The 26,009-nt window shown below is 36.5% G+C and overlaps 4 protein-coding genes across 6 annotated transcripts; 2 read left to right on the top strand and 2 right to left on the bottom strand.

Annotated features, from left to right (window-relative positions):
- The first annotated feature begins 234 nt into the window (after window positions 1–234).
- Window positions 235–10,211, top strand: lrrcc1 (leucine rich repeat and coiled-coil centrosomal protein 1). Its single transcript, XM_052549346.1, has 20 exons — window positions 235–324; window positions 913–990; window positions 1,101–1,306; window positions 1,479–1,545; window positions 2,206–2,374; window positions 2,563–2,732; window positions 2,868–3,020; window positions 3,163–3,362; window positions 4,904–5,078; window positions 5,224–5,372; window positions 6,291–6,495; window positions 6,936–7,075; window positions 7,206–7,407; window positions 7,918–8,103; window positions 8,246–8,420; window positions 8,497–8,660; window positions 8,854–9,062; window positions 9,225–9,362; window positions 9,458–9,593; window positions 9,758–10,211. Exons 5-20 carry the CDS (start codon window positions 2,368–2,370, stop codon window positions 9,866–9,868), a joined length of 2,520 nt encoding a protein of 839 aa, XP_052405306.1. The 5' UTR covers window positions 235–324; window positions 913–990; window positions 1,101–1,306; window positions 1,479–1,545; window positions 2,206–2,367; the 3' UTR covers window positions 9,869–10,211.
- Window positions 10,212–10,349: 138 nt separating this feature from the next.
- e2f5 (E2F transcription factor 5) lies at window positions 10,350–18,474 on the top strand. Its single transcript, XM_052549349.1, has 8 exons — window positions 10,350–10,676; window positions 11,875–11,984; window positions 12,768–12,932; window positions 13,977–14,082; window positions 14,246–14,531; window positions 15,778–15,912; window positions 16,030–16,068; window positions 17,292–18,474. The coding sequence occupies exons 1-8, from the start codon at window positions 10,476–10,478 to the stop codon at window positions 17,399–17,401; spliced, it is 1,152 nt and encodes a 383-aa protein (XP_052405309.1). The 5' UTR covers window positions 10,350–10,475; the 3' UTR covers window positions 17,402–18,474.
- A 2,369-nt stretch (window positions 18,475–20,843) lies between these two features.
- Window positions 20,844–23,092, bottom strand: ackr4a (atypical chemokine receptor 4a). Its single transcript, XM_052549348.1, has 2 exons — window positions 22,951–23,092; window positions 20,844–22,028 (listed from the first exon to the last, which is right to left on the bottom strand). The coding sequence occupies exons 1-2, from the start codon at window positions 23,041–23,043 to the stop codon at window positions 20,916–20,918; spliced, it is 1,206 nt and encodes a 401-aa protein (XP_052405308.1). The 5' UTR covers window positions 23,044–23,092; the 3' UTR covers window positions 20,844–20,915.
- Window positions 23,093–23,835: 743 nt separating this feature from the next.
- si:ch211-106h4.12 (uncharacterized) lies at window positions 23,836–25,806 on the bottom strand. Of its 3 annotated transcripts, none has more exons than XR_008152603.1 (6): window positions 25,624–25,806; window positions 25,090–25,155; window positions 24,698–24,775; window positions 24,483–24,519; window positions 24,239–24,314; window positions 23,836–24,157 (listed from the first exon to the last, which is right to left on the bottom strand). XR_008152603.1 is itself a non-coding variant. In XM_052548809.1 (6 exons), the coding sequence occupies exons 1-5, from the start codon at window positions 25,789–25,791 to the stop codon at window positions 24,279–24,281; spliced, it is 447 nt and encodes a 148-aa protein (XP_052404769.1). In that variant the 5' UTR covers window positions 25,792–25,806; the 3' UTR covers window positions 23,836–24,157; window positions 24,239–24,278. The 3 variants fall into 3 exon arrangements, 2 of the variants coding, with proteins under 2 accessions (XP_052404769.1, XP_052404770.1); XM_052548809.1 differs by having other exon boundaries at window positions 24,421–24,519; XM_052548810.1 differs by having other exon boundaries at window positions 24,239–24,311; window positions 24,421–24,519.
- Between the last annotated feature and the right edge of the window lie 203 nt (window positions 25,807–26,009).

Genomic DNA, 26,009 nt, shown 5'->3' with positions numbered 1-26,009 from the left:
TTATTGTAGTTTATAATAACTTCTCTGAAAAGTGAAAATATTTTTGTGTGTTTAAAATTGTGTGACGCATTTGTGAAATAAAATCGGATAAACATCAGTTTTCAAACATCAATTTGTAGCAGTGAATTAATGTAAGCCAACTGACAGTCAGTTTCTTTTGGGACTCATCTGAGCTCATTTGAAACTTCTGAAACAAAAGCCGTCTTTAGGAAGTGACTAAGTACCCGGCCGGAAGTAGGAATTGGTAAGCGGGACTTTTAATTTCTACAGCGGTAAACAATCTTTGAATTTTTCGCAGGCAAGTTAGAGTTTACTACAAGTCAGGTAGGTAATTATAACACCCATAATTTTATACATATCATTTATAGTATAATGGAAGAGGAAGTTATCGTGAAATCAACAAAAAGTAATACGAGGCTATCAGACGAACTGACTTTAAAACGAACCAACGTCACATCACTTTGCATTTGAAATTAAAGTTGTATTAAAGCTTTAAGTTAACTGTTACCTATCAATAGGTATATTTTATACAAACCCTGGCAGCTCTGCTAAGAAGAATAACTGACCTGTTATAAACACAAATTACGCAATCAAATTGTGTACATAATCAGTCTGGGCTTTGTTTACAATCGTCTGTTGTGTTGTCAGGTGATGAACCGACAGGCGCCCAGGTTATAAATCTTAACGTATGTCAGTTCGTCTTATCTGATTTAAAAGACCCCAATTTAACAGTTAACTTACTTCGATTAAGCTTCAATCGTTTTGTAGCAGCAATGTATATAAACGTCTAGTTGTGTGAAAGAAAAACACGTTATGTTGTTCTTAATGTATCCCTTTCATCGATTATTGTTGTGACATATTCAGTTAGGTAACACCCCAGATGTCGTGGATTATTGCTTATATATTTGATAGGTTGATAACGACAGAAACCTGTCTGTAGCAGATCATGGCTGTTGGAGAGCTCTGTCTAATTGATAAGGATATTTCAAGGTCAGTTTAACCCATAGTCCAGTTTTACAGCAGAAGTGCCTGTTAACAGGCTGGACAGTATTTTAACTACAGTATGTGACTGTGACTTCACTGACGATATTTACTTTTAGTCTACTAGAGGTCCCACTGAATCCCAGTATTTCATCGCTGAATCTTCACTGTAATCGCCTCACTAAGATTGAGGGCTTGACTGCAGCATGGCACATAAGACATCTGGATCTGTCATCAAATCACATCTGTCGTATAGAGGGATTAGCTTCTCTGTCCTCACTGCGCACCTTAAACCTGTCCTGCAACTTAATCACCAAAGTAGAAGGTAAAAGAAAACACCTTTTTAGGGCAGAAAATGTGGTTAATTTGTAATATAATTTTAATGGTCAATTGAAAGCGTGTCTGTTTTCAATGTGATCTTGAACCGTTCCTTCCTGTTATTATTTCTAATTAGGTGTCTTTGGTTTGTAATCTGTCAATACATGGATTTCTTTCAGGACTTAATGGACTGAGAAGTCCTCACAAGACTGAATTTGGCCTACAATCAAATAAATGACCTAACTGGTAGGTTAGATTGCATTCCCATCAATGTGTGAGTAGTTTGTTTTTGCTCTCTGATCATTTGACATGTTAAGATAAGAAATGCCACTAACATTAAAAAGTCTGGGGTTGGTAATTTTGATTTTATTGTCAGGATCCACACTCTCTGTATCTTCTAAATGACTTGAAATGTATTTTGCAAGAGAGCAATCAACAATCAAACATTTTGTCAAACATGTGTTCTTCAGTGAATCATGCAATAACATTTCCTGCTTTTGATTAGTTTTTTTTTATTCGATTTTTTTATGAATTTTGCATAATATTATTAAAAATGTAAAATAACACTTTTATTTAGATATATATAATTATTGACTATAATAGAGCTATTTCTATTTTAATATATTTCATAAATGTAATTCAAAGCAAAAGTTGAATTTTTTAGCAGCGATTACTACAGTCTTTAGTGTCACATGGTCCTTCAGAAATCATTCTAATATGCTGATTTGGTGCACAAGAAACATTTCTTATGATTAATGTTGAAAACAGTTGTGGCGGCTTAATTTTATGAAAACCGTGATATTTTTTTTTAAATTTAAATTATTATTATTGAACCCCAAACTTATGAACGCAGGTGTAATTCACAGATGGACAACTTTCTGTTCACTCACTGCTCTTTGCTTTCAGGTCTCTTGTATCTTCATGGAGCAGAGTACAAACTAAAGTACCTGCAGCTCCACAGCAATCGTTAGGATAGCATGAACCACCTGCTGCAGTGCATGGTGGGGACTGCAGAATCTGAAAGATGTTACTCTTAGCAAGGATGGTGCACAGAATCCAGTCTGCTCAATGCCAGGTTTGTATGAAAAAACAAAAATCAAGGAAAATCAAGAATTTTTTTTTCAGACAAGGCAACTGTAAATCATTCAATGGAACTGGTGTGGAAAATCTCAAATTTGGTCTAAAATGGCCAAAAAGTAAATATGTAAAAGACAGAAAAAGTTGGCAACTTTTTTCACTAGTATGTTCTTCCTTTGTTTGTAGGCTACAGAGAGATGGTTCTTCAGTCTCTGCACCAAGTCACTACACTGGATGGAGTAGATCGCATAGGAAATTCATCTCCTTTAGCAGAAGACAGTCCTATGGATGTTCCTGGTCTTGAGGACTTTCTTGAGTTTCTAATTTCATCAGACGCCAGTGTTAATGAAGAACTGGTAAACTGTTTTTATGATACTGTTTATTTTCTCAAGCTCCTTAGATATTTATTTGTTTTTAATCTGAGAATGGCATTTGAATCATCTTGAGGTGGTTATGAGACATGTTTATGTTCAGTGTGTTTCTTTGTCAAGAAGGCAAAGTCAGATGCTCCTCTCACTACTCCGCGGATTGATGAAATCCTGACCCAGTTTCGACAACGAGGTGGAAAACCAACTGCAGAAAATCAAGAAAATGAGCAGCGAATTAAAATACTAGAGCAGCAGGTTTCCCATCTCATTCAGAAGGTAAAGAAAGGGAAAATGGATTACTACATTTCAGTTATCATTTATTTCATTATTAATGATCACTAATTCAGTCTTTTCATAAAAATAGCACAATCCCAAATTTTAAAAATAGTATAAATCTAAATTATATATTTGAACTCAGGTTCCTACAGGGGATGGCTTTAAAACAAACAGCGCTGTATCTTTTGTGATACATAAAGCAAAAAGAGACACCGATCAGACATCAGAGAGCGAATGTGACAGTGGAAAAGAGAACCAACAGCTTTCCAGAGTCCTGTCTCATCCCAGAGGCTCTGCAGGGAAAAAACTTACCAAGGACACCAAACCCAAACAATCTGACTGGTGAAGTAACTTGTACACATTCATATTGATAAATGCATTTAGTCTTAAACTGAATTTCAAGTGCTTATTGACATGAGTTGCACAAACACATCTCATTACAGTTTACTGGATTTGATTAATAATGTAATTTGCTCCAGCACAGAGCTTGAATTGTGTTTTGAGAGGCTTCAAAATATTTACTTGTTCACTTGTTTTTTTCTTCTAACTTTAGGTTCAGAATCATAGAAAAGCTCCATCCTTTAGACAAAGGCTTTGCAGTGGTTCAGTAATCAGGGCAGTTTATAAATTGTCCTTGCTCCTCCTACTTAAAATTGCTTGTACACATGAATGATTACACTGTCACTATTCAGTTCTTTTAACTCAATCAAAACTAAAGTTGCAATAACATGAATCTGTAGAGAGAGTTACTGTTGAAAAGTTACAGCAACATACACTAATGCACCATTACTGTATGTAAAAAAAATAAAAATAAAAAAAAATATATATATATATATAAAATGAATCAGTGAAGATGAAATTCAAGTGCAGACTTTAAGCTTTAATTCAAATATAAAATGCTAAGGAATTACAATCATTTTTATACACAGTCCTTCCATTTTCAGGGGCTCAAATGTAGTTGGACAAATAAATATAATCATAAATAAAATGTTCATTTTTTTATATTTTGTTGTGAATCCTTTGCAGGCAATGACTGCCTTAAGTCTGGAACTCATGGACATCATGGGTTTCCTACTTTGTGATGCTTTTCCAGGCTTTTACTGCAGCTGACTTCAGTTGTTATTTGTTTGTGGGTCTTTCTGTCTTTTTGTCTTCAATAAGTGTAATGCTTGCTCAGTTGGGTTGAGGTCATGAGACTGACCCAGTCATTGCAGAATGTTACACTTTTTTTACCTTCAAAAACCCCTGGGTTGCATTTGCTGTATGATTTGGGTCATTGTCCAATTGTACTATGAAGTGCCGTCCAAACAACTTTACTGCATTTGGCTGTATCTGGGCAGAAAGTATATCCCTATACACTTCAGAATTCTTCCGGCTGCTTCTGTCTTCTGTCACGTCTTCAGTAAACACCAGTAATCCAGTGCCACTGGAAGCCATGCATGCTCATGCCATCACACTGATCCACCATATTTCAGAGATGATGTTCTATATGTTCTCCATACTTCTGTTTTCCTGTCATTCTGGTACAGGTTGATCTTAATTTCAGCCGTCCAAAGAATGCTTTATCAGAAGTAATTTATATCTGTGATGCCAATACATACATTAAGATTTATTTATAAAAGATCATATGATGCTGAAGACTGAAGAAATGACTGCTGAAAATTTGGCATTGCCATCACAGGAATAAATTGCATTTTAAAGTACATTAAAATAGAAAGCAGTTCTTTTAAATTGTAATAATAATTTCACAATTCACATTTACATTTTTATGTTTTACATACAGTAATTCTCACATTTCAATGTTTTATTTTATTTTTAATATTAATATATAAAATATTTAATATTAAGCAGTCTCACGCTGATGTTTTTTTCTTCCATTGCAGCGTGCCAAATACACAAAAGCAGAAGTCCACAAAGCAGACTGTTGTCCCCCGTAGGAGGACGTCTGTCCAGAGCTCTGTGTCTGTTGAAACCTCAGAGTCTGTAAAAAAGTGCCCTAAAAACATCAAAGCCAGTCCTAACAAAAGCTCAGCTCAATCTCAAGAGGAATCCTACAGGGTATGCAAACTTCACAGGTCCAACATTTCTCTTTATTAAGCAAAATTAATATTTGCAAAGAGTAATTAAGTGTGTGTCCAACATTTCTCTTTATTGAGCAAAATTAATATTTGCAAAGAGTAATTAAGTGTGTGTTTACATGCAGGCAATTGTGGAAGAGCGCGACCAGGAGCGTGAGCGGCGCTGGAAGGCAGAGCAGGCTGCAAAGAGACTTTCTGACCAGGTCAAGAACCTGCAGACTCGAGCCAGCGAGGAAAAGGACTTGCAAAGTTTGGCCTTACACACCACAGACAGGTGAGGGCATGTAGAGTCCTCTGTTAATATTGAGAAATATAGTTTCACTTTGTCTCTGTGTTCTGTTTTACTTTTGCATTGAAACCAGTGTGAATAATAAAATGAATGCAAATTGAGCAGCCTAATTAAGAGTCCTACTGCTGAGAGTCAAAGCAATATATATTTATATATTACCAACAAACGCAATTAGCTGCAACATCTATTATCTCACTCATTCAAGCACTCTTTTCCATCAAGGACACCTTAACAATCTTCAGCCATCCAAGTGTTTGGAGAGAATCTTTGGCTTGACGTATTGCACCTAATTGGTGTCGGCTCCAGCTGAAATGTTAGATCTGAATACACTTGAGTATAATTAAATTTTATTAGAAGTTTCCAGAGACCCTACTGCAGGGTCCTGATGTATGAAGCTCTGCCATCCCACCTGCATGGCAGTTTCTGTGGCGTGATGTCGGCCCTGATATTGTGCTCTAATATTATAGCCCACTGTGATAAATTTGAATTATAATGGAGATTAAATTCATGGTGACAGGCACATGTCTGCCGCAGATCATCAATCAATCCTAATTGCCACCCCTGCAGCACTTTGCTGCTAATGACTCTCGCCTCACAGTCCAGTGTCTGTTCTGTTAACTCTTCTTCTTCCGAGTGTGTAAGAATGCAAATTATTGTAATAGTGTCATGTATTAATTGTCTTCAAACAGTAGTTTTACTGATGTTTTCATTCATTACGATTGTTCAATGTATTGGAGATGAAGCCTAGTGTGTGTAGCAGCAGCATGTTGGCAACATTTAAAAATCTGAATTCTCCAAAACTCCAAACTTTTGAATGGAAGTGTACATGAATACGCATGGCGAAAGAGAACGCATTTTCCAAGATATTGTGAAGAAGCAGCTCAATCTGTCTTATTCCTTTAGGTTGAAGGAGATGTTGTTAAAAGAGCGCTCTGATCGGGCAGCATTGCAGACTCGTTTGCAGGAGTTGGAGGAGAGATACAGGTCTACGTTAGAGCAGCTTGAGCAGGTGCACAACCGGGAAGACCAACACAAGAAGGCTCTGCGCAGTCTGGAGGACAGCATGACCAAAACCGAGGCCCTCAGGGTCCAGCAGCGTGCAGAAGAGGTAGAACAGTTGCAGTCCATATCTTTAATATTGACGGATCCATAGCATGGACTGAGTGCTCCAGTATAATGTAAAGAATGTCTGAACCATACATCCAGTCTTCACGGACCGACAAGAACTATTCCTACTTACAAGAATGCTTAAATAAAGAAATACTGGTAGTCATCTAAAGGGCATTTTCTGTTGGATGGTTCCAGAAGCAGTTCCCAGATAAAAATACAGGCATATGGCGGAATTAAAAACATGTTTCAATTTCTTTTTGACATTTCAATCCTTTGAATTGAGTTAGAGGAATATTTACACTTGACCTTTTGCATGTGTTTGAATGGCTGCCATGAGAATGCTGCTACTTGAACAGTTATCTACTTGGAAACCACTCTTCAAAATAAAATAGTTTTCTATATAACATTTCAAGCGAATGACCTGCTGTATTATTTCAGATGAAGAGGACTCAGGAGTTAGGGAATAAAGCATCTGCCTTAAAAAGGGAAGTTGAAATACTCCGCGCATCAGCTCGACAGCACAAAGAGAAGATGCAGCAGTTGCATGAACTGTTGGCTTCTAGGGAGGAGATGCACAGGTACACAGGCACCACATGGAATCATGCCCATGATCATTTAATACAAAGAGTAATGGCTTGAAAATGGTTCAGTTTACAAACAGGAAATTTCAACTGTTTCATCTTGCACCTGTTTGACTTTGTGTGACAGGAAAGAGCTTGCAACGCGGCTGCTTCCTGGTGGGACTGAGTTTAAGGAGGCTGTAGCCAAAGAAGTGGTGGCGATAGAGCAGAGACTTGCTCAGAAACAGACTGATTTGGAACAGAAGATCTCTGATGCTAGGAGACAGTATGCTGCTCTAGAGGATGAATTTCGCATGGCTCTCACCATTGAGGCAAAGCGTTTCTCAGAGGTAAATCTAAATTGTGGGGTAACATTTTAAGTCTGAAATTTTTTTTTTTTGCTTGGATCGATGCTAAATATGATACCAACTGAGGAGGAGAACAGTTATTTGTAAAACTTTTTAAGTTAAATGTATCAGTTTTGAGAAAACAGAAATAAACAACAGTGCTGATGTGAATGTCAGTGCAGTATTTCAAAACGGTGCTGTTTTAGTATTATGTATGTACTATTACAGCTTTTAGTAATTTTATATTTTATTTTCTGTTCTTTTGTCATAATTTATTTTCCTAATTTTTCTGAAGAGTTTTTATTCATTTTTTTTATTTTTTTTATTTTAGAAGTAAGTTTAGTACTTTTATTTTTGTTCAGCTGTATTTCAGTTAACAAAAATGTTTGAAAAGTTTTAGTTAACAATACTGCATGAAATGTCAGAAATGTTAATGACACGAGCCCCAGACTTTTCTGACTGGTGACCCTTACTGTGTGTGTGCGTTTGCGTGTGTGTGTTTGTGATTTGTAGGTAAAGGAGGGTTTTGATCAGGTATCTGCTGAACTCTTAGACGTGAAGTCAAGTCTTAGCCAGTCTCAGCAGAAAGAGAAGCAGTCAGCCTCTTTGGTGCAGGAGCTCACAGCTATGGTCAAAGAACAGAAAACACGCATTGCTGACCTCCTCAAAGCCAAGCGTGAAGCTGCTGCTGAGTTCAAGGTATAACCAAAAGATTTTACTCACAAAAAGTTCTCGATTTTGTTGTGTCCTTTGTGGATTTTTGTCAAATCATCACATATCAAATTTCGATCACTTTAGTAATGCTTTATAAATGACATTATGCTCTGTTTTTGTATGCTAGACTCGTGTACACTCATTGGAATCCAGGTTAGAGGACGATAAACGACTAAACCTACAGGTGGAGCTACTGAAAAAGGACAAGTCCAAGATGCTCTCCCAGCTTACTGCTCAAGAGTCTGTCATAGATGGACTACGGGCAGAGAGGAAGATCTGGGGCCAAGAACTTGCACAGCAAGGTACTTCAGTAACCTCAAGAAAACTTATAGAAAGTATAACCCAGACATCACTTTTTGTATTTGTCCATTTATTTAGGTGCATCCTTAGCACAGGACCGTGGGCGACTGGAGGCCAGAATTGAGGTTTTGTTAGGTGAACTGGAATCGCAAAAGAAGCAGAACGAGCGAGACAATGATGCACTCAGGATTAAAGCTAAGATTGTCGAGGACCAGACAGAGACTATTCGTAAACTAAAAGAGGTAAAGTCCTACTTACTCAAAAAAAAAAAAAAAAAAAAAACGAAACTATAAACTAAGATAGAAATTAGATGGATATTTAATGTAGTTCAAATTTATAGAAAATATGTTATTACATCTTCTTAAGTGAAAAATCTCATGTGTTGTAATAGTTTCATCGCCTGGCTGACTTTTCTCTGACGTTTTCCTTCTATAGGCATTGCTGGAGCGAGATGATCAGATCCGTAAACTTCGTGATGAGAATGTGCAGGACCAGCGGAAGCTGAAGCAGCAGCTGGAGGAGGAAATGGCCTCTGCAGTGGAGCTCAGGGACACAGTGGAGCAGCTCAGTATCAGGAAGGAGGAGCTGAAACAACAGCTCCTTGATAAGGAGGCAGAGCTTGATGAGGTTAAAGAGACATACAGGTATGGAATAACACTAGATAAACTGCTATCATCTCATGATTCCAAGCTTTCACCCTAACTTGCTATTACAGACAGTATTTAGTTGTTTGAAAGGGTGTATGCTGATGACTCACACCATCACACAGTTGCTTAGTAATATGTTAAATATTTTTAATGTTGCAGGGCCTCAAGTAAAAAATGGCAGGAAAAGGCAGAACTGTTGAACAGGCTTGAAAGCCAGGTGAAGCGAATGAAGGAGAGTTTTGATTCCAAAGAGAGAGCCCTTATAGAGGAAAAAGACAAGGCTTCACAAGCACACCGGTATGAGATGGGCAGCAGGTCCTAATTTTGCTAAGGAAGCATATACAGTATACAGTAGTTTACATATGAAACTTCTTTGAATTTTTTTTTATTAGAGTGGCAATGGAGAAGCTTCACAGTGTGGATGATGCCTTCCGTGGACAACTAGAATCTCTGCAAGCTTCCCATCAAGCTGAAATACTTCGCCTTGCAAATGACAAACAGAAACAAATAGAAAAGGCTAATCAGAAGGTATTACTGCCACTATTGATTCACTGTCATTCATATTGCTATTGTCGGTACATGCTAGACCAAAGTGTGCAGACTGGAATTACTAGAATTACTTGGATGATTGACTTGGAGAAAGCTTTCTCAAGAACATATTTATTTGTTTTCTTTTTTTTTTATAACCACAGGTACTCCAGGTGGAAGAGGAAATGCGCCAGCTGCTTGAGGAAACAGAGAGTAATAAAATGGTAATGGAGGAGAAAATGAGACGCCTCACACAAGTGCTTAAAGACTTCTAACCTCCTCTTACAAGCCAAATACAACAAAAACTCGGAAGATGTCTTTTTCAAGATTTATGTCAATGTCTCTCAGTCTGGCTGAGAACATGTCCTGAAATTATTGTACTTCTGAGTGTCTAGCCTACTGTATTGCCTACTGTTTTTTGGCTTTGTGCTTCAAATTATATAGAAAATCGTAGAGACTGTACTTTTTTTTTCTTTATTATTATTATAAAATAATTCATAAATTGGGTAGGCATATATATAATGTGTACGGTATATGTATACAGTTAAATACATGTACATCTTTTTTGCAAAAACGTTTGTAACTTGACCATAAAGCAATATATACTGCACTTTTTATATACGATAGGATTAACTTGTTGTCACTGTTTGTTGTGTAATTTTAGAAGATTTATTAAAATTTAAAATAATTCTCAAAGCTTCAGTTGTATGTTCGAAGTCGAACGCTCAGGCAGAGACGTAGTCATAGTAACGGTAATCCAACGTCATTTCCTCTCATTTAAAAACCCTCGAGCCATCAGTAGAAGTGTAGCCTGAGGTAAAAAAAAAAAGTGCAAGAAATGATTGTTGCTCAACCTCACAAACAAAACCTCCATCCATCTGAATGAGAGAAAAGATAGAGATTTTGAATTACATCCCCGAGAACTCCCGGCTTTTGGATTGTATGGCTGAGTCGAACCGCGCGAGTTCTCCTCACACGACACCGACCGGGTCCAGTCGCCATGAGAAGAGTTTGGGTCTGCTCACGGTCAAGTTCGTTACTCTGCTTCAAGAGGCCAAAGACGGAGTGCTCGATCTCAAAGTGGTGGGTTAAAATACATTTACAAGTGGCGGAATGAATGAACCTTGGCAGGCTGTTCTGTGAGGACGGGGGTATGTCAGGAGTCACACAAAGAAGCAGTTCTTACCTGAGTGGACTTTCGCTGTCCAGAGAGGCTTGTTACATATATCGTATTAAATATATACAGAAATACGTGTCTGGCTCGTTAATTAAAAGTGTTAATTGGCGAACAGAAATGGCATGTTATTGTGACAGGGGATTTTGAACAGAATCCCGCGGGCTTCTCTCACGGCAGGTGTTTGTTACCTGACGCTTGAAGCAGCAGAGACGCACTGTGAGAACTCATTGGAGACATTGTTCAGTCAAATCACCTGCTATTTTCCGTTCATGTGGAGCAAAAAAGGGCATTAAACTCCAAAGAAAATTAAAAGTGTTTTTTATGTACCGGTATGTATCTTTTGGCAAATGGTGCTTCCAGCAGTAGTTTTAAACGAGAAGTTTGAAATATTTATGTTACCCTGTATATTTATTGTTTGTGTGTAATTCATTGACTTGTATTTTACACACACACACACACACACACACACACACACACACACACACACACACACATATCATATTTTTTATTTCTATTTATTATTTTTGGAAACCTGTTTATTGTTTGTGTTTAGTTTTTGATGTATTACTTTCTGCATATTAAAGAAAATATTAGATATTTTTCAATCAGTAGCATAACCGACAGTTACTACTACTGAATGCAAAATAAATTTTATGTACAAACGGAGAAAATTGCATCATCATCATCAAGTAATTCAGTTAGTTATTAATGATTTTGTTTTTATTAATATTAATTATTTGTATTAATGTTTTGTATTTAACTTTTTCAGTTATTTAAAAAAATATTTGAGGATTAAATTTATTTTAGGAATATTTAAGCTTTTTTCCATTATATTCCCATCAGCTGTCATACAAGGACAAATAATGGAGATATTATGTGAATTTCGTCAGTGTGACCGTTGCTAACCCCTGTCCATGTTTATCATCATGGCACACTTACTGTACTCCTGATAAACTCTTCTGATAATTTACAAGAGCTACTAAGTTATCTAAACCCATTATCAATCTGTATATCAAACCAAGCTATTGTTTGGTCCCCTAAATAGTCAGTTTCTCTTATCTGATTGGATGGTCTCAGAAAATAATATTGCGAATATTTTCATAGGCTGCAGACAGTTTGGCAGTCAAACAGAAGAGGAGAATCTACGATATCACCAATGTTCTGGAAGGTGTTGGGCTCATCGAAAAGAAGACCAAAAACACCATTCAGTGGAAGTGAGTACAAACATTAGAGAAGTTGTCAATGTGCTATCAAATGTTTCCCTAACATTTTATATGCATATTGTACCGTTTGTGTGAATTATTTGCATGCTTAGTGTCATATGCTGAGGTGTGTCATTCTATAAAGCAGTGTTTCCCAACCTTTTTTTTTGTTGCAGCACCCTTTGGAAATTTTAACAAATTTGTGGCACTCTACAAAATTTATTTTGTCACAATACTTGAATTTCTAATTTTGTTGCAGCAGCACAAGTTTGGTTTCAAACTTTGAATTGAATAAATTACAAATAAGCAGACAGTAATAAGAACAAATAAACAAATTACTAATGAGATCACAAATAAACATATATAAATAAATAGCTTTTTAGTTTTTCAGGTAGGTCTAACAGTACAGAGCTGTTAAGAGATTTAGCTTTAAAAAAAAAAAAAAAAAAAAAAACATTATCCATATAATGTTTAGTCCTAGAAAGCTATTATTATCAGAGCATGTGAACATAACTTGGCGGTTTAATTAATTTTATATGAATAGCGCGTATAGAGCGGGATAATACGCAGAGCCTCACACCACGTGAAAGTGAAACCTGTGTGGTGAACTTATTTTCGGCAGCCAAAATTTCGGTGCATATATAATTATTGGCGACATCAAAAATGGATATTACATAATAAATGTATTTGCCATTTTTTGAACATTTTAGCAATTTAAGAATATAAAAAATATTTTTTTTACACTGCACCCTGGTTTGGAGACGCTGCTCTAAAGCCTTTGCTTGTCTTAATTAGAGGGGAGAGTTCAGGCTGCCAGTCTCAGGAAGTTCTTGAGCAGGTAGAACTTCTCAAGGCGAATATTGCTGATTTGGAGATTCAAGAGAGAGAACTGGACATGCAGAAAGCGTGTCTGCAACAAAGCATCAAACACCTGAATGAAGACTCCTCCAGCTGCAGATATCCTTATGCACAGTCTATCAGCCAGAAAAAGTAGTGTTTTTTTTAGTCTTGTCTGATATTTTTAATTTTTTGGTTGGTTCCCCTGGTAATTAACAGTTCCAGTAAAATGCCATTGTGAAAGGAGTGCACCTAATTACATGCTGAGTGCTATAACCTGTCCTTCTTTGACTGTGGGGTGTTATTGTTGGGTGTTTCAGTGGCCCCAGTCCAGTTTTTCCAGTCTGTAGTCTATTGTGGGTTCATGCTAGAGTTTCCTAAGCCTCACCCCACCAGATATTCCTCTTCGGATTAAAGTGGTTTATGCAAAGTTCAGCCTTTTATTTCAGAACTTAAAATGTCATGAAACAGAGCCTCTTAAGGGAACATGGTGATGGAAATAATTTGATTTGTGGAAAAATTATCTAGCAGTCCTTTGCCTTTTTTGAAAAAAATATTGCTTTCCCTTGAGAAAATACATGTCTGTTTGATAGAACACAACAGCATTGAAATAATAATAATAAAAACGTTTTCTCAGATTTTCCTTTCAGTTGCAAACATTCTTGGGAGAATACAAAAGCAATTCATTAAAATGTTTTCATCATCTCATGTTGTGATGCTTTTGCATTCTCTCTCTCAAGAAAAAAAAAGATTCACCTGAGAAACTTTGCTTGCGATCACAAAACCATTGAAATGTTTTTTCCTCTCACCTCGTATTTTGTCAATCCTCAGTTTGTGTTTTTGCTAATTAATGCATGTTGCTCAGGAGAATGCAAAAGCACTGAATTATAATTTTCTCCATCTCATATTTTAATGATTTTGCTTTCTCTTTAAATATTGTGTTCCCTTGAGAAATGTTGGGTTTGCTTGCATTATATTATATATATATATATATATATATATATATATATATATATATATATATATATATATATATATATATATATATATATATACATATGTGTGTTTTTTTTCCCACCTTATGTAATGTTATCTCTGTATCATGGGTACATTTCTATATGTGAAAAAATATACAAGAGGATTATGTTCCTTAGCATTGTGTACATACAGCTACGTGACACATGAGGACATATGTGATGCATTCAGTGGGGATACTCTTTTAACTGTCATGGCACCATCAGGAACACAACTGGAGGTCCCAGTGCCTGAGATGGTACGTAAAACACCAACCTTGAGCTTATTCACCATTTATACTTGAGAATATTTTTAGTGAATTTTACATCTATGTATATATTATTAAGTGTTAATTTGCTTTTGTTTGCATTTTTTGGCTGTTTATAGTCTCCATGCATTTTTTGTTGTTGTTGTTGATTCAGGGCCAAAATGGTCAGAAAAAGTACCAAGTGAACTTGCGAAGTCACTCGGCTCCCATCCAGGTGATGCTGATAAACCGAGAGATGAGCTGCTCCAAGCCTGTTGTTGTCTGTGTCCCACCTATAGATGACATTTCTGCCATGCCGACTCCTCCTAATACTCCAGCAGGGGTGCAGAGGTTCCCCATCTCTTCAGCAGAGCTCTGTGACCTAAAGCATGGGCCGCTCAAAAGCCCCACTGCAGAGCACCAACTCACACAGTCCTCCACGTCCCCCGACATGCTCATGGGTACTACTTTTATTCAGTTATTCCTCTGTTCCTTAAAGTGTGATTGACATTTGTAGCATCAGTCATTATTCTCTCTGCATATTAAAATAGGATATGAGAACATTAAATGATTCATCAATGAAAAAATGAATACATCAACCTTATATGACACTTATATACAGTTGGAAATAATTAGCAATACTTCTTTTTAAAGGTGTTTGCCACCATTTGTCTTTAATACAGCTTCCAACCTTAGAACTGATTCATATGACACTCTTTGGTAAATGCTGGCTTTGTGAAACTCTTTTTTTGTTTTTTTTTTGTGGAGAGACAGTCTTAGAGGTGAATTTTGTGGTATGCTGTCACTTTGTAGCAGTAGTTCTGTGCTTTTAGTGTTTGATGGTCCCTATCATTTACTTTCGCTTTTCCACTGCTATTCTTCACTGATGAAGTCTTGCGTGTTTTGTGTACACAGTCAAAATGGCAAAGACTGATGTTCTTAAAATACAAAAATAACTAGTCCATTAAGTTTACAGACGCTTCTAGTACACAGGCTTCCATGATTTGTTGTTTTTGGAAGTCTGACAAATCACCCATTTCACAGAGCACTTGTACTAAACTGCTGAACACCACTAATACTACTCTGATTTACAAACGAGAGAATACAGATGAAAAGATAAATAAAAAAATAATTTGTGTAGGCTAGTGAAAAACACACATTGTGTATATATTAACTCCTATAATAATGGGAGAAGTGGACATCACAGGATATTTTGCCATGATTCCAGTTCGAAGTGAATGTATATGTTCCATTTTAAGTGCATTGAAGTGAGCGAGACGTGAATTTAAATTGTATTTATTTACAGAGGTATATTATGTCACACTTGTCCTTGTGTGAAGACGTTGCACAGCACAAATCCGTGAATGAATGTTTTAAGAGAAGTGAGGTAAACTTCAACAGATTTCTCCTGCTCAGGGAGTCGGGAGCAGTGAACACAGTGTAGAGACTAGAGACCATGTCAATGGAAACACAGTTCATACACGGAGCTCACTTCTAACAAGCCACTAATCTGAATCAGCTGTGTTAACAAAGAGAGACATAACAAATGTGCAGAGCTGGGGGTCGTGAGAACCGCTGATGTACACTACTGTTCAAAAAAGTCATACCGATCCCAAACATTTCAGCTGCTGTGCATCTGAGATTTTACACAGCATTTGAATATGACTGCTTTTATTTACATATTTCTCTTCTTCTCTCTTTTTAAAGAATGCAACTCTGAGTCCCCTGTCAGTCAGTGTTTGTTGATGAAGGGGTCTCTAGGTGGTCCTGAAGAACAGCAGAGGGAGATGGGGGGTCAGCATCTGCAGTCCATGCTTGAAGAAATGAGGGATGAGAGAGAAGGTGACACGGATTCCATTATAACAATATATGATTTTTCCGAAGCAGTAATTAAAAAAAGGGTTATATTTTGTATTTTCAAGAAGGACATTTACACTTGCCATTTTCTCCTTACTCCAGGAGTTTCGAACCTTATTGATGAACTGATGTCTTCAGATGGTAAGTTCTTAAAAAATGTTATCCAGTCATTTATTTGCGTCAGTGCTGGCTGGCCTTCTGCACAGCCCCCTTGTGGTCACACTGAACAGCCTCTTTTGGTTATATGTGACCAAAACCAGTCTTAAGTCACTGGTGTATATTTTTAGCAATAGTCAAAAAATGATCAAATTTTCTTTTATGACAAAAATCATTTAATGATTTTGCTTTCTCTTTAAATATTGTGTACCCCTGAGAAATGTATGTATATGCTTCATGTTCCATGAAGATATTTTGTACATTTCCTACTGTAAATATATCAAAACTTAATTTTTGTTCAGTAATATGCCTTGCTAAGAATTAATTTGGACAAATTCAAAGACAGTTTTCTCAGAATTTAGATTTTTTTTGCACCCTCAGATTCCAGATTTTAAAATAGTTGCATCTCGGCCAAATATTGTCTGATCCTAACAAATATAAAGCAATGGAAAGCTTATTTATTTAGCTTTCAGATGATGTATAAATCTCAGTTTCGAAAAATTGACACTTAAGACTGGTTTTGTGGTCCAGGGCGACATATTTCTGATTTGAAGCAGTTCACTGCCGTCCTTATCAATTAATCATACAGCTAGCAGTGCAAATAAATCTTTTTAATGTCCTGACCAGAGGAGGATGGGTTACAGCAGCTGAGTGATGGTTCTTCTCAAGGTTTTGTTCTCCTATGCATGCCAGTTTTTCCTCAGCATTTTTGCCTCTGGCTTGATGTTTTATGGCATTGATGTACATTATGCAACCTTGTTATGAGTTTAAGTTGTGAAAGGTATAAAAATAAAATTGGAAATCACATGTTTTTTTAAAGATCAACAAAAGATTTTGTAAGCATATATCTATTAGTTTTGCTTTTCTGTTCAAATAATTCTTAATCAATGTAGTATTTCAGTGCTGATTCGATTAGGAGGGGAGCCTTGGAGTGAAAAAAGGCAGAGATTATTTACAAACTATGAAAATGTAATTTAAATTTACTTTTTTTTTTTTTTTGAATTTCATTTACTGGAATACATAAATGCAGCATTGATGAGCATAAGAGCTTCAAAAACATATTTTTGACCCCTCAAATTTCTGGTTTAATAGTACTGTATATCTCTATAGATTTATCTATTTGTTTAGTTAGTTAGTCCATCTGTATTGGATAGACTCCAATCTGCACTCTTTTTGTAACTTTGTGTGTGTTTGTTTGACCCCGGTAGTTTTCCCCCTGTTGAGACTTTCACCCAACCCTGGTGTGGATTACAATTTCAACCTTGATGACAACGAGGGAGTCTGTGACCTTTTTGATGTGCAGATTCTTAATTATTAAAGCACCAGTCCACACTTGCTTTCATAGGACAAAAGCGGAGGTAATGAGCCCCCACACACACACTGCCAACGGCTGCATTCCTGCCTCAGCGCCTGCTCCTTGAACCTTGGCTTGCACTCAGTTTCACATTCATTTACATTTCATCCTTCGCTTGGGTCCTTAAAACCTTAACAGTGTTGTCCTCTCTTCCCTCAACTGTGACTGTTTCAGAGAAACCGACAGGAAAGATAAACCCCTCCCACCCGTACTTTAGACACCTGTGTGTGTGTGTTGTCTTTCTGTTTGATACAGTTATTAGTTTGCTTTCAGTTTTGTGCATTCGCTCATTGTTCCTAATGAGTGATGGTGTAATTCACTGGGGTGAATGGAGGGCAGTTGAATGTAATCTGAGGAATTAAAACCACCCAAACATGACACACACTATGTTTTGGTTGTACACTTGTTGGAACATGTGCCTCTTTGTTCATTATTCTTGTCCTTTCTGTGCCATCCTGTCTTATTATTCACAATACGTTATAAACAGTTCAAACTTTTTATCTTATGACATCGTAAGCTGGAGCTCTACAATATGACATTAAAATGTATAATATAATTTAACAGCACATAAACACACTTTAATTTGAATGCTTAATCGTATGTCAAACTATTTAATAACAACACTAACTATTTGTATGTTGGTTGTTTGGAAGTCCATTGATAGAAACACTGCCAACTCATTATTGTTTGTCTTCGTTGCTGACTGCCATGTTGGAATATCACTATGCTGTTCACCTTGTTGTGAAAAGCTAAATTGTTTTCATTGTTTGTGTAGAGGCATTCCTACCTAATTTAAAAAGTGAAAGAATATTATTTGAACTGTAGTAAGAAACCTACAGTTGTTTGTAACACTGCAATATATCACATATAAAGCATTCTTTTGGGATGTGTCACAATATTGCTCAAGGCCTCTGTTTATTATCAGTAGTTTGTCTTATATATGTAAATGTCTGCTTCCCTCTGATCAGTCTTTTTAGCACAGGGTTAAAAAAAAGTGTTCAATTTAGAAATAGTCTTGTCTTTAAAAGGCCATTGTACTTTATAAGTATTAATTACCTCTATATGAATATGTACAGTCAAAGTTTCCGTCACAACTAGGCCTACTTTATTTTACACATTTTAGAATTGAGCAAGAAAAAAAAAAAATTATTAGGAACGTTATTCACAAAGAAGTAAAATGACAAAAGCAAGGTAAGGGTATACCATTTAAATATTTCATGAAAACATCTGTTACTGTATATGCAACATTTCTTTTCAAAACTCTTATTTTAAAAACTACTAGTCAAATCATGCGTGCTTTTAAATGCATATTATTTGTTAAAGTCTTAAAATGCAGTATCTTTTGAGAAATAAAACATCTAGGCTTCTATGAGTATAGAGAAAGGTCCGATGCATTTCATTCAGAATGTTTGGATTTTGCAGCTGGTGTTGGTGTTCATACAAGTGTTATGTGACCCATAGCAGTTTGCCAAGACTGCTGCTCTGGTTCTTAAATTCTTCAGAACATATTTGAACATCTTGAAATGATACAGTACATTGAAGAATGAACTGCGTGGAACCAATTAAAACTGAAAATGTGCACAATGTATGTGATAAACTAAAAGATTGTGTCAGTGAACATGATCTTCTTCTGCATAGAGGAACATTCTTTTATGATGATGCTAGTTCCAAAGAGAATTGGCCTCATCGTTTAGTCATGAAGTCTTATGATGAAAAATCACACAAAAAAAAATAAATAAAATGTTTTAGGGATGAAGTTTAATGTAATCTAATTACACTTTATTTAAACCCTGAGTTTCTGAGTTAGAAGTGTGCTGAATAAAAACAGCTGAAATCAGCCTTGCTTGGCCAGTTTAGAGGGCTTGGGACCACCAACGAGCTGAGACCAGGCAACCAACATAGGCTGGAAAATTTTTTTTCTTTTCTCCCGCAGACAGTGAGAAAACATGTTGAAATGGATGCAGAATCTTTGTTGATGGTTTTATTTTTGTCATTTACATTAAAACTATAAAACATTGCAACAAAAAATGACAGTATGCCTATGTTTGCCTAATATGTTTGATCTATTTAGCTTTCTCAAATCATCACGACTTGCCTAAAATAAAATCTATATATAAAACCGTTCAAGCACACCATGATGTTAGATTAAATGTTTAACCAAATGTGCACTGTTAGAGGCATATCCAAGAGAGGAAGCTGAAGCCCGCTCTGTAGGACATGGAGGTGCCAGTGTGATCTCTTGCATTTTTTTCTAACAGTGGAAACAACTTAAAATACACAGTCATTTTTGCTCTTAAAGGTAAGAGTAATGCATCGTTCTAAACTGTAAAGGGTTTTATTTGTGTACACTCACAATATCAATGAGACGTTGTGCTTTTATAAAGTAAAGAAAACAAATGCTTTCAGTCTTGAACAGGAGTGCTTCACAAACTCAAGGAATTGCCTCACAAGACATGATAGAAATATATAGAAAGCTTTAAATTACTACGCTACTTTAAAACAAAATAATTAAAATTGAAAATAGAAAGTTTTTTCATTGTGTAATCTGTGCATTTTTCTCTAAAGGCACATCCAATGACAAAAAAGGCGAATAATGTTTTTTTTTTCATCACCATAATAATTGATGGCTGTCTAAACAAGCCTAAAACAGGCCCGATTATAACTTGCATTTTATTTTATAATTCTATAGACTACAATAAAAAAAAGAACAAAAATTATAAAGACATAGCCTATATGCAAAACCTTTCTTATAATAGTATAACTGCTTTCTGAATTCTATTGCTCTATTCTGAACACCTTAAAAAAAAGGATTTGCTGCAATGCAATTTTGTCTGATATTAGCCCTTTTTTTTATCCATGCAGCAAATGCTAACCTGATCTCATGAAAGTGCGAATAGCACGATTTTCTGCTTCTATTTTAGTGTAATATTTATATGCAGAAATTAACTTTGGCATGTAAAAGACTGATAAATTCATAATTAATGGCATGTCTGGTTCTGTCGACAGAAACGCTGCCTATAATATCTGCTGAAATGTATACGGGGCAAATCAGCACAGTGCATATGGCTGTACACCTGCAGGCACCACTGTTGCCATCTTGTCTTGATTCGACCAAAGTTCAAGCATAAAGATCGACTTGAACTCATCATCAGTCTGCTAGTAGTCAGGCGCTACTTGCATATCTCTCTTATCACTCCGCGGACTTGTTCCTTTTCCGTTCATTTCATAAAAACCAAAGATTATAGAAAAGGGACTTTGTACAGACACAACTATCGACATTTTGCATCTCAGCTTTTACTTGAGTTAGAATTGTACTCTTCTGGTAAAAAGTACAGCCTTATGTCTTGACTAAAATAAACCTGTACATCCCTATGCTATCACTTTTTGTATGTACACATTTTGTAAAGGGGGGGGGGGGGGGTGTTAAAGCTCCACAGGCAGGTGGATCTACTCTACTCTAACATCTACTCTAGTTTGCTCAGATGGAGAAAGTGCTGGTCTCTTGGGACTGTGAATGAGAATTCAAGGAGATATCCACTTCTTGTTGCTCTCTCACACGTGCCATCCTCCTCCCCCTGTCTCCAAAGGCTTTGGCACACTTCAATACATGCTGTCTGAAGGAGGAACCGATGAAGGTGTACAGAACAGGATTTAGACAGCAGTGTGTCAGTGCCAGACTCTCAGTGATCTGAGTAGCTCTGTCCAGCTCTTTACTAACCCCACAGTGAGTCACAAAGGTGTATATGATGTCCATGGCCCGGCAGAACTTGACCACGTTGTAGGGCAGCTGTGTGACCACAAAGACTCCCACCATCACCAGCAGCACACGGATAGACCTCCACTTCCTCCATCTCCTCTCCTGAGGGAGCTTCAGTAGGGCTCGGCCTACGCAGGTGTAGCAGAACAACATAACTAATAAAGGTAGCAAGAAGCCTATTATGACCTCCACCACTTCCAAACTAGCTTTAGCCTTGAGAGCCATGTCCGATGGATACATTGCGATGCAGCTTTTTTTATGAGGAAGTTCTCTGACTGTTGAAAACACCAAATCAGGGATGCCGAGAAAAAACGCCACGGTCCAGACCACCAAACAGAGTTTTTTGCAATGCTTCTTTTGAAAAGCACGCGTAATGCCTGTGCTTCTGGCTCCTGGTGTCAAAGCCAAGTACTGATCCATGCTGATGTGGGCCAGCAGCATCATGCTACAGGTGAAATTAATGGTGTAGAGGGCAGATACGAGTTTACAGACGGTGACCCCGAGTTCCCAGCCGTGGATGGCATCGGCAGCCCAGAAGGGTAAGGTTAGGAGCAGCAACAGGTCTGCCACAGCCAGGTGAAGTATAAATGTGTCAGTCATCGTTTTCAGTTGCTTGCAGTATGCATACACAGCCACAACTAGAGCGTTGCCTGCTAGACCGATCACTAGAGATAACACAAAAACAGCTGGGAGGAAGATCCTCATGAAGGAGCGCACGTCACCCTTCTCACAGATGGTTTGATAGTCATCGTAGCTGAAGTTGGAGCTGTTGTTTTCGTACTCAAGGTAGTCATAATAGTGTTCCTCTGAGGTCTCCATTCTTCTTCTTAAGCTCTGAAAAGAAAAACAATGGTTTGTTTGAAAGCTTTTAGGTTTTTATATGCAAAGAGACATGCTTTCTCAGATTTACAGATAAGGAGCTGATCTATTCTCTTCCAAAAAAGCAGAGAGAAAGCAGATGGCTACCAGACAGTATGTTTATTGCCACAGGCGTGTAACAGTACTTTCATTCCAAACATTCCCTCTCCGCTTTTATCAAATGGCCTTTCAATGCATGCTTAAAATCACAGATAAACCGAAAGGTAGAGATGCATTTCAGTTGAACATCGTAAATCCTTTCCAGATTTCCTGTGTAATCCAACATTTTCTTAAATGCAGTTCTCATGCAGATGAAAAGTATTATTATTGTTACTAATTCTGGCATATTTACATAGTGTATATTTATAGAGCAATGTTTATGAATATGCATGGTCCCTATAAATAAACCAATAAATAAATAAACAAGTAATAAACTTTAAGGTTTCTCTTTAAACACTCCCTCTTCCAGAGAAGTGCAGTGTTTTTTTTTTTTTTCAAATAAATAAAAGGTCACATGAATGCATTTCCATTATTTTTTTTATACATTTAAATTTTAAGCAGTCATTCCAGCAAAAAATGTTTTGACTAATCAGACATATAATCATACTATAAATGAGTGTTATTTCAGTCATGCTTGATGATAATAATTACAAAGTAATTTGTAACATTATATATATGTTAATCAGTTAAAAAACAAACTATAATAGCAGATACTCACATTTTAGTACAGTTCATGGCACTGTTTCTTAATGTTCAAATTAGACATAATTGCATGAGTATTGTTGAAGACTTATCTCCCAAACAGTGTGCAAATTCACCAGCTAACATCTGGCTCATATTAAACTTTTAACAAAAACGAAATAATCTTTTAAAACTGATAATGCAAAGCTTTTCTTACCTTGAAAGACTCAGGGTTTTGCCTGAAGGCAGAGTAGAGTGTTTCTGTCTGCTCTTCTTGTGAGAACAGAGTCTGTTTAGTACTGTGACTCATGCCTGCAGAGCTTTGCTCCCACACCTAAACATACTGTGACTCTATCTGTTCTTATGTGCTTCCAGCAGCTGTCCACAAAAATACTCCTAAAGTCGTTTTTAAAAGATTAACAGAAGGCGCATCACATAAATGCAATGCCATAACATATTTGACGTGAAGTTTCTTTTTGTCTTATTTAAAATAATTTGTGAACACTGATTTTATTTAAAACTGGATTTATTGTATTTCATTTTATATTTAGCCTAATTGTATTGAATTTTCTGGCTTACTGGCTTTTAGAAAACAGTGCTTTTGACTGTAACACCTGCACTACTTACATTGTACATAGCTGTGTAAGTGCAAAATGTGTCTTTTGCATGGTTGCTTGGTTGATTTTGGGGCTCAGAGTGAAAGTGATGTTATTACTCACTGGCCTTGTGTGATCTCATTCAAAAAAAATGTTTTCTTCTTTTTTTCTTTTTACAGAACATTATAGATTCTTAAACAACAATGTGAATGGTGCAGGTAATAGTTTTTGTTATTATCAAGGATTATGTAGATTAGGAAGAAGGGGTGTTGCTTTTTTATTTATTTTGGACTGTCAAAGTGTTTTGACATATTCCTGGCACAAAAATTATTTTCTGGCACATTTAACTGGCAGAACTACTCACAAAAGAGGAATGATAGACTAGTTAAGCAGTTTATATCCCAGAGAATCGGTCAACACACATAGACTGTTTATGCTTGACAGTAAAAACTTTATAGAAAGCCATTCGTCATCTACAGTGTTTTCCACACAATAAAAGAGCGACATTTTTAACACAAATGCTTTATTGTAATTAAGAGATGAAGATAAACAGATCTCAAACATTTCGTCTTAACAGAAGCCGAGCTGGTTGAGTGCTTATCTCTTGGGTAAATATTGCCCCCTAGTGATGCGAATGAGAATTACACACGGGGGAGAATTCAGTACAGTAAATACATTTTATTTTCCATAGAGATTATTAGTTAGCCAAAATATACTTGGAGAAGAAAAGATATAGAAATATAAATGATTATCATAAGCATAACATGAGCCTGAAACACTCTTTATGAAACATGGTGATATATTCCTTTTTTTCTTGATCCAGGGAACCTGTAAGGAGAGAACCCACAATAATGTCTGTTTAGTACCATTTTTCCCTTCATATAATGCAAATACGTTGCAACATGTTACCTGGGAAGGAGCCTTGAATGCATATAATGCTTTAACTTTTTCATTCTGTATCCATCTTGTCAGTCAGCTGGGCCTGCTTTAATTGAGGTAGGCAAAGCAAGTCAGTCTTTATTTATAATATAAAATTACTATTAATATGTTTAAATGGCACGCTGAAAGGCTGATCAGAGGATAGTGAGTACCGTTGTAACTTCAATTCTTGCTAACATGCTCAGCCTTCCAGAATAATTTTTCCGTTTTTTACCCCTTTCTTGTCTCTTGGTGCGGTGATAGATGTGTTCCTGTGAAAATCAATTGATCAGTTCAGTGTAAAGCAACTCAATATATTTTTAGAATATAAAAATCATGACTCGTGAAGCATGTGTTGATAATGGTCCAAAACTCCAAAAGCATTTTTCTCCATTTACAGTAAATATAACCTTTATTTTATTTAATGAACTGACAGAGGACAGTAAATACCACTGGTTCTGCAATCTGGTCTCCTAAAGGACTGAGACTTCCTGGATGTAGTGGTTTTCTTTTAGTCTTGCTGTTCACCTTCAGATAAAAACAAACAAACAAACAAACAAAACATAGAAAACATGACATTTCTGGTAACACATTTTACATGGCTATCTGCATTGTAGAACAATTATGAAGCAAAGCTTCAGATGATATTTTTGACAGATGAAATCTTTTATTTGTGTAGTTATTTGTGACAAGCAGGACCACAGGCATTTTAATGGTTATCAAAGAGAAACCTTAATTATGTCCTGTAGGGGGTTTATTACATTTTGTTAAAGCTGCAGCTGGAAAAATCATCTCAGAAGATTGCGCAAAGGCACACATGACGTCATTAGATGTGTACTTACAACAGTTAGGGTCTTTGCTGGATTTTTCTCCTCTGTGAAGACCGTCTGTCGTTTTACTCTGTACATCTTGCAAAAGGATTGTTAAAAGATAAATGGCTCAAGTAAGCAAAATTCACACAAACATATAAAAATCATACATAGATATTTTTCCTGTTTAAGCACCAAAAATCATACATAGATATTTTTCCTGTTTAAGCACCATTAGCCCCTTTCATAATATCTGCAGAATGGTATCAGTAATGCTCTGACATGCTGTGTATACCACTGAAATGATCTCAGATAGCACACAAATACATTCACAGAAACTCTTGTTTATCATTACCTCAGTCACAAATGTTCAAGTGCTTATTAATGACAGTATTTAAGGCAAAATTACTAATGGAATTAGGTTACAAATAAGCCATTCATGCAGTCTATCCCTTTGAAAAAGTCATAAACTATATTTATGCCTCAAGAAATAGGTCCCTTAAATGCCCCTCTCACCCCAGTGTGATTGACCTCATTAGAAGCATGTCCACCAAAGTCATCACTCACCTCAAGCTGATTAAAATCCGGCTCTTCAAAATTAAAATTTGGGTGAAATTCTCTGCTGTTTTCTGTCTCTTCTCCATGAAGACTGAAGATAAGCAGGCTGAGACACAGCAGCCCTAGGCACACATTCCACTTCATCCTGCTGCTTTCTGCAGTCCAAGTGCACTTCATATCTGCTTTATACTCACATTTAATCACTACCAGATGTCCCAAAAAAAAAAAAATGGGGCAGTAACACAATTGCTCCGATGAAAACATTTTGAAACACACTTGCAGCTTTGAAAAAGAACCCTGCTTAGTTATATAATGAATTACTGTCTTTAATACTGGGACACATGATGATTAATCATGACTGATCTGTATGGCCGAGGGGCAGTATCTCATAAGGC

This window comes from Carassius gibelio, chromosome B2, assembly GCF_023724105.1.
Source record: "Carassius gibelio isolate Cgi1373 ecotype wild population from Czech Republic chromosome B2, carGib1.2-hapl.c, whole genome shotgun sequence".
Lineage (NCBI taxonomy): Eukaryota > Metazoa > Chordata > Actinopteri > Cypriniformes > Cyprinidae > Carassius > Carassius gibelio.
This window is presented reverse-complemented; position numbering and strand designations above follow the sequence as displayed.